Source organism: Colias croceus, chromosome Z (assembly GCF_905220415.1).
Source record: "Colias croceus chromosome Z, ilColCroc2.1".
Classification (NCBI taxonomy): domain Eukaryota; kingdom Metazoa; phylum Arthropoda; class Insecta; order Lepidoptera; family Pieridae; genus Colias; species Colias croceus.
In genome coordinates this window covers 11,975,907-11,984,462 of record NC_059568.1, presented here as the reverse complement: position 1 = coordinate 11,984,462, position 8,556 = coordinate 11,975,907, and the positions used below count along the sequence as shown (strand labels likewise).

General features: G+C 39.8%; 1 protein-coding gene across 1 annotated transcript; it reads right to left on the bottom strand.

Annotated features, from left to right (window-relative positions):
• Positions 1–844: 844 nt before the first annotated feature.
• Positions 845–2,175, bottom strand: LOC123705021. Its single transcript, XM_045653576.1, has one exon. The coding sequence runs from the start codon at positions 2,110–2,112 to the stop codon at positions 967–969; it is 1,146 nt and encodes a 381-aa protein (XP_045509532.1). The 5' UTR covers positions 2,113–2,175; the 3' UTR covers positions 845–966.
• Positions 2,176–8,556: the final 6,381 nt, after the last annotated feature.

Sequence of the window (8,556 nt, the reverse complement as noted above, 5' to 3'; positions counted from 1 at the left end):
TTATATACATTGTACGACGAAAATTTACCACAAAGGTGTCAAAAATGATTTTCAATGACTGATTCAACAATATAGACAAATCGAAAATTCTTTGCCCGAACATCAATACAAGGCTAGATCCGGCAGCCTTTATGCAAAAGCTCCGTTTGAGTTCTTTGCATTCATTCCAGTCCTTCCACCTTTCGCTCATAATTTGACTGTATTATGCTCAATATGGCGGGGGCGGTGTTTTTTTAAATAACTTAAAAAACGGTTTTCTTAAAAAAAAACTGTAACTGTTTTCGTGTCATTGAAGTTTGACCACATGATTGCTAGTTTTGTCGCAGTATCGCTAAGTGGTCACATGCGAATATAGAATTTGGACATATTATCCACTGCTGAGTTCGTTTAACTTGTTTCATTTCGATTTGGATGAAATTTTTGAGCAAAAAAATATAATAGCATACATATAATCCATACTAATATTATAAATGCGAAAGTAACTCTGTCTGTCTGTCTGTCTGTTACTCAATCACGCCTAAACTACTGAACCAATTTTCATGAAATTTGGTATGGAGATATTTTGATACCCGAGAAAGGACATAGGCTACTTTTTACCCCGGGACATAGGATAGGTTTTATCCCGGAAATCCCATGGGAACGGGAACTATGCGGGTTTTTCTTTGAATGCGGGCGAAGCCGCGGGCGGAAAGCTAGTAATATATATAATAGCATACAAATATATAAAACAAAAGCAAGTGATGAGCGATAATGGTCGTATTTGACTTAGCTAGTCCTTTACTAGAAATACACAACTGTTAGAAGGATGGTTCCCAGAATTCTTGTCGATGGTAATTTTTTTTTTTATAACATTTATTTCAGGTAACAGACAATAAATTGTACAGACCCATAGAATAAATACCTTACAGACTAACATACATATAATATTTTATAACTAAAACTATTAAGCACTACACTATATACAATTCACGGCACTGGCAGTGTCATATTTCGCTGAATGGGCTTCGGCTGGGTGTTGCGAAGCCGCCCGCGAAACCGCCGGAACACGACACCACGGGGCCAGAACTCCTCGCTCATGAAGATTGACAGCTGCTCGCTCGGTACACGCACAACAAATGAATTAAAATTCAAATTATTGCGCGGCTCCAGGCGCTGGACCCTCACGATAAACTTGGTCTTAACCCGCACATACTCCACTACATCAGAAGCTTGGGTGGAGTGGTGCAGGCGGGACACGTACAGCTGCGTCGTCGGTATGGCGGGCCGCAGCAGGTGGTTGTTACCGGTCGGGGCGGTACCGCACTTGTTGGAGGAGGGCTTCTTTTTCTTCTTCCTTTTCTCTACCTTTGTAAAGCCCTCCTCATCGAGTGGATGACTATTCACGCTCGACAAGTGTGCCGCACGGCGCGGGGAGTCCCTGTGCTTAACGGGATCTCCATCTCGGGTGATTTCTTGCCGCTTTACGGGAGGCTTGGCGGCAGCGGCCGCGTAGCCAGCCGGTGTCGGGTTTGCTACACGAGGCGGGCTCTCCGGGAGAGGCGCGGGTCGGGCGGGGCGCGGCGTGACGCGGTCGACGGCCGGCGGCGTCGTCAAATTCGCTGACTCAAAAGTCTCACGTTGCGCTCCACGACGTGTGTTCACATATGAAACCTCCGTTGACCTACATAATGAAATTGAATCGCGCAGGGCGACGACCTCATTACGCAGATCGTTGATGGTGGATTGGGAAGCTCCAAATTTAAACTCCATCTCCTTTAGGGCAGTCCTTAATGAAGTGATGTCCTTAAGAAGGCGGGTGACGTCGACGTGGTCGAATGTGACGGGAGGCAGCTTACGCAAATCCTTCGCCACGAAAGTTGGCACGTCGTCCGGATCGGTCTCCTTGAACACCTTGATGATGTCCCGTAGACTCCTCTCTCCCTTCTCGTCCCTCCTGCGAGACGGCATCCGGTCGGCCATAATCAATGCCGAAAAGAGAAGTGATTTGGCGTCACGTATCTCTTCTTCCGTAAAATTGCTGGTGCAAATTTGCTCTATGCTAACTTCATCCATGACATCCAGCTGATACTGCAGGAATGCCAGGACTTCATTAGGAACAAGCGTAGCGCTCATTGTTGCGAGCGATAACGTCGACAATAAAAAATATTAATTATTTTTTATGCATATTCTGCACAGCGCAATGCGTTCGCTTTTGAGCGCGCATTGCACTAGACCGTAATATGTGTATGAAATTTATTTGTGATATTGTATATTTTAAAATAATAATTGTTTTTTTTTACATTAGCACGTTATGAAACAGCTTTCTTTCCTTTAAATAAAAATATACCTACTCCTTCAGTAATTATCTACTAGGGAAGGAAAAAATATCACGTAAACAAGCTAGTAACATGTAGGTACGGATTCGAAGACCTCATCCATAAGTATGTTGTGCCTTATGATACAAAATTAAAGGCTGATTAAGTATATTCCTTTCAGCAACACTTATATTTAACGAATACAAAAATGTATCTATAAAAATGGTAATTTAATATTACGAAACCATTCAAATAAGCTCGCTCGCCAGGAGCCACACTAGCGGCGTCATATGTGCCAAGTATAATTTATTTTTTACTGCTATTTCAATGTTTTTATTACGTACTGAGCACACATAATACGCGCGCACAAAAAGGAGAGCTCGAATGCAATCTGGTGCGTTTACAGATCGTCCTTACAACTTGTTTGAATAGAACGTTATGTAACATAAATGAGTTTCACATGGAGCTTTTGAAAATGTTCCTTTTTCATTTGACATAATTAAATCGTGATTAAATAACGTAAGACGTGCGGTGTGAAGATTCTCATTAGTGATTAAATGTATTACTTTGCTATATATCTCTGCTGATTGAAATGGACTGAAAATGTGAGTAGCTTATAATCAATTGTATTCTATTGTAACTGCGCAGAAAACTAAATGGGAGAATTAAATAAATCGTCCTAAAATTATGTTGTGCTTCTAATTGCTGTGAGTGCAAATAAGATGTCGTACAATTAAATTAAGTTTACTTCGCGTAATACACTGAGCGCGGATTATATTGTTACGACTTACGAGTTATTTCGTCTTATAATAGAGTTGCGCAAAACTTTTACAAGTGTAAGTTTGCTATCTTTAGGTACGCTTGAAAGTTTAAACTATGATTATGCTTTATATAATATTTTAGTTTAAAATCTTCGTATTTCCTTTAAATGACTTCTACATTTTTTACTTCTATATTCGAGATTACCCAGATTAACGACAATGCATTTAGGAGACGACGCTTTCTTTTCCGTATCAGCCCCCCTAGCCAAGTGGCTTTCTATTAGCGTAGCGTTCAATAGAATAGACTACGAATGTATGAGATTGACGTAAGCTGTAGATACGTTTCTACAGCTTACGTCAATCTCATACATTCGTAGTCTATTCTATTGAACGCTACGCTAATAGAAAGCCACTTGACTAGGGGGGCAGATACCAAATTCTATACATTTGAAATTCGAAGACAAATATGAATTAATTGGATAGAGATGATACGACGATAAAAAAAAGCAAAAAAAGGACTTAAATCATTTGAAGTCTTTATAAAATGAGAATTAAATTAATTATTAATTAATTAATTAATTATTTATTAATTAATTATTTTTATTAATTATTTATTCAATTTAGCCTGCCATAAATAATACAGGGAAATATCAGGCTTTTATACTAGGTCCGATTTAGCCCAAAATGTAGGTATATTGTATTTCAGTAGGAACAGGAAAGCTCATTGCTTATCTTACGATGAGCGACACGCTCCGTAAATACCCATCCGAAAATAGGAATGAATGCAAAAGGATGGGATACAGATAGGACCAAAAAGAGTAGTGTCTCGTTGTCCTACTTCCCAACGTCAAAAAAATTATGCCAATGAAAGTTCTACATACATAATGGATTGTACAGCATTTGCCTTTTACTGCAAGGGATTTAATTCGCACGTTACAATAAATTGAAAATTCCATGCATAAAAAAGTTTGAGTATGAAATACACTATAAGACCATAATATACATACGTAGGCGGTCCCAAAATTACCCGACCTGACTTACGTACTGGCAGTTTTATTCGATTAAATACTCTTTTTAAAAAGTCTGATCAATGTAGATTTTAAATTTGGAATTCGAACACGCTAGGTCATTTGTCATTTGTTTTGTAGTCCTTGAAAGTGAACGCTGTCAGAGAATTTTCAATATGGAAAAAATTGGTCTACGATACGTCATTCAATACTTTCATTTGAAAGGCCTCAACCCAACTAACATAAAAGATGAGCTAGATTCTACATTGGGGGAGTCTTCTCCTTCGTTTACAACGGTAAAATATTGGGTGGCCGAGTTCAAACGTGGCCGAACGAACTGCCAAGATGAACCTCGCAGTGGGCGATCAAATGAAGTGACTTCGCCAGAAATAGTAAAAAAATCCACAAAATTGTATTGGATGATCGTCGACTAAAAGTGCGCGAGCTAGCAGATATGGTAGGCATTTCAAAAAGTGCAGTACATCGTATCTTAACTGAAAACTTGGACATGAGGAAGCTGTGCGCAAGGTGGGTGCCGCGATTACTCACACTAGAGCAAAAACAGCGTCGTGAGGATGTTTCAGTCGAGTGTTTGGCAAAATTTCGAAGCAATAGTGCAGAGTTTTTGCGTCGATTTATTACCATGGATGAAACGTGGGTTCATTATTTCACACCGGAGATGAAAGAACAGTCAAAGCAATGGACTGCAAGGGGAGAATCGGCCCCAAAGAAGGCAAAAACGGTTCCATCGGCAGGAAGAGTCATGGCATCGGTTTTCTGGGACGCTCGTGGGATAATCTTCATAGATTATTTACCAAGAAGAAAAACCATCAACAGCGAGTATTACGCAAACTTGTTGCAGCGTCTAAGTGAAGAAATAAAGATAAAACGGCCTCATCTATCAGAGAAAAAAGTTTTGTTTCATCGGGACAACGCGCCAGTCCACACCTCCAGCATTGCGATGGCTAAAATCAAAGAATTAAAGTTTGAATTGCTACCTCATGCACCTTATTCATCAGATTTGGCCCCATCTGATTATTTTATGTCCCCAAACTTAAAAAAATGGCTCGGTGGGAAAAGATTTGCAAGCAATGAAGATGTTGAGTTTACGGTTAATGCCTATTTTGAAGAGCTCGACGATTCCTACTACAGACGCGGCATTGAACATATAGAGCACCGCTGGGAAAAGTGTAAAGGACTACAAGGAAGCTATGTAGAGAAATAAATATAATTTATTCCATATTTTTTGTTTTTTCTTGGTTAGGTCGGCTACTTTTGGGACTGCCCTCGTATTATACCTACATATACTCACACAGTTTTACAAACACGCCTTTGGGTGTTTTTTACTGAATCTTATGCATCATCATCCTACTATATAAGCAGATAAATTTACCTAGCATACGTAAATTATAAAATTATTTTTAATTAAATACGCATAAAGTTTATACCCACTTATCGCCTCACACTAACGCTATAACTCAATGGGTTCAACGTAATTAAAAACTAAATGAGGAGCTGTTTAAAATTCGTTAGCCTAGTTGATATTCAGTTGAAAATAAACGGGGGTGAGCCCGTCACACTGCAAGGGCACTCCCGTGATGAATTCCCGGCTGCGATCTCTTTGTAATACTACCAATGAGCTACCTACATATTGCATAGCTTTACATATAATTGAATATTCTACCTGCTTTTTGCTGGATTGAACGCCCAAGTTGAGCCTCATTCATGATTACTATGATTTATGAATAAGGAATACTAAGTCTGAGGTGATTGTCTCACAAATACTTATGGATCACGATAAAGTTGACGTACTGATTTTCAACGTTAGTTTGTACTACTATGCACACATGAATATGAATATAATGTCCTTAAAAAAAGATTTTATGATCTAAAACTGTACTTTTTTGCGTTTCTTAATTATTAAATAGACTGTACGTGCACAAATATATATTTTATAATAAGGAATAGGTATATACCTACACTCGAATTGAAACGTAGACCTTCGGAAATTACGACATAAAATATTACTACTGTCTGGATAGCTTGATGACAATGTACCTAAATGGTTTGATATTCATATTACCGTAGAATACTTACAACTCTACTTAACCAATCAATTTAATTTTCATAATGAGTGAGCTGTCGTGGCTTACTTACATACGTGATATGTTAAAGCAATTTGTAGAATAGGTACTTCACAGACCTTCATAAAACATTTTATTTTTAATAATTATATTTTAATAATAAAATACAATTATATTAAGTATATTGAAGTAAATATTTTCCACTATACTAGATAGATAACATATTTAATTACTAACTAATTACAATTTTGAACTTTTTGTTTTATTTTTGGATATAATGAGTAGGTGCATGTAATAATAATAAACCTGTATAAAAAAAGTTCAGATCATTATTATAGTTTGAGCTCTCATAAAACGCAGGACATCAAAATAATGTAAAATTTAAAATCTGATGGGTGTTACAACGACCACAAGGGTTGAGATTAGAATCTAGGTTACTTCCGCGCTCCGCACTTCATTTCTCGTAAGATGCATTTTTGTAGTACCTACGCGCTGACGCTGTAACATCATTATCATAAATTAATTCGTTATCTTGCTTTAAAATCGAGGATCGCAATAAATATAATATTCAATAAATAAAATTATATGGAAACTGCAACTGCAAGTCAAACGAGCGTAATTCATTAGCACCGTATAGGCACTCCGGTCAAGCCAATTAGTCACTATTCATAACAACGTTGTCTCTTTGAGACATCACCCGTGCTCAGTTTCGTATCGTCGGAATCTATCAAACGGCCTCACATGTTCGCGAAATATCTTAAGAGGATTCTGATCGGTACTTAAAAGTGTTAGTTAGAGGGAATCATATTAAGCATTATATGAATAGCGAAACACTAATGAGCTTACCGTGTTTCAGTGAATATTACCCCAGCTTCCAGATCCGATGAAAAGTAAACTGCAAACTAATGATACTGCATTAAAAGTGAAGCTTGCGCCAATAGTAAAACGTAAATACGCCAATAGTAAAGTAAGTAGTTTGGGGTACACTGTTGCTCGCGTCCGTAGGCTTTGACTCTAGATCCCCTACACGTGTACCCTGGGTAGTGCTAAATGAGCAACAAACTGGTGGGAGACTTCGGTCGTGGCTCGCAACCACCCACCGGATAGAGACGTGCCGCCAAGCGGTTTCGTGTTCCGGCATGAGTTCCGGTGTAGCCATTCCGGGGGGTTGGGTCTGGTTAGTTGTTTGGTGAGTTATAGTTCCATGAAGCGGCGTTATTGGTGTGCCGGGTGCCTAGCTTTGGAGGGTAGCGGGATCCGTAGCACGGTTGACCGCTGGCCGACCGTTAGTTGTAGGGGGCCCAAGTAGTAGGAGAGCCACCTGCGAAAGGCTGCCCCGCCGCTTTCGAAAAATCCCAGTTTTGCTCCATCGTGCCGGTTGGCGACCGGACGGGAGGACCCGATGGCGATAACTGGGGGGGTACGGGCGTCCCCGCAGTCTCCAAGCTAGTCCCCCATCAGCACACCTCTAATGTTTGCTTCGACTAACCTACTCACTAAACCTCGATCAACTTCCAATTTCCCTGCCTATTCACTCCGCATATTAAAACAAATGAAAAGTTCAAAAAGAAAAAGAAAGTTTCTACAGCGGCTGCACTTCCTCCCATTTAAAGTGCACCACACTAACATTCGTGGTTTGCACTCAAATCTCGACCCTGTCCACCACCACCTTGAGACCGAAAGACCGCATTTACTTTTTCTTACCGAAACCCAGATTAAAACACCTTCTGACACGGCATATCTTGATTATCCAGGGTATGTCTTAGAACATAATTTTCATCCTAAAGCCGGTGTCTGTGCTTATGTATCTGACAAGATCTGCTATAAGCGTCTCCGCCACCTCGACAATCCTGATTTCTCCGTTCTTTGGCTTCTTACTGACATCGGTGTTGATAAAATAATATATGCCGTTGTTTATCGCTCCCATACTTCAGACCTAAACTCTTTAACTAAAAAAACCATCTAAACCCACAACTAAATTCTTTCAATATCTCAGCGTGGCCGCTGACTCCGTCCAAAAGAAATTTCCATCTGCTCAACTAGTTCTTTTGGGGGACTTTAATGCTTGTCATCAGGACTGGCTGTTTCCCTACAAGAAAACCGACCATGCTGGCAGAGACGCCTACAATCTGGCTTTATCCCTTAATCTCACACAACTCGTCAAAGAGGCAACTCGTATTCCTGACGTTGAGGGTCATACGGCTAATTGTTTGGATCTCTTGCTAACCACTGATCCTGATAGGTATTCAACCAGTGTTTCATCGCCCTTAGGTTCCTCTGACCACTGCATTGTCAAAGCTGTTTCTATATATTCCCCACCAGAACCCAGCACTGTGCAAACTAGGCGTATTTGGCGTTACTCTCAAGCGGATTGGGATGAGATGCGTCATTTTTTCGCATCTTACCCTTG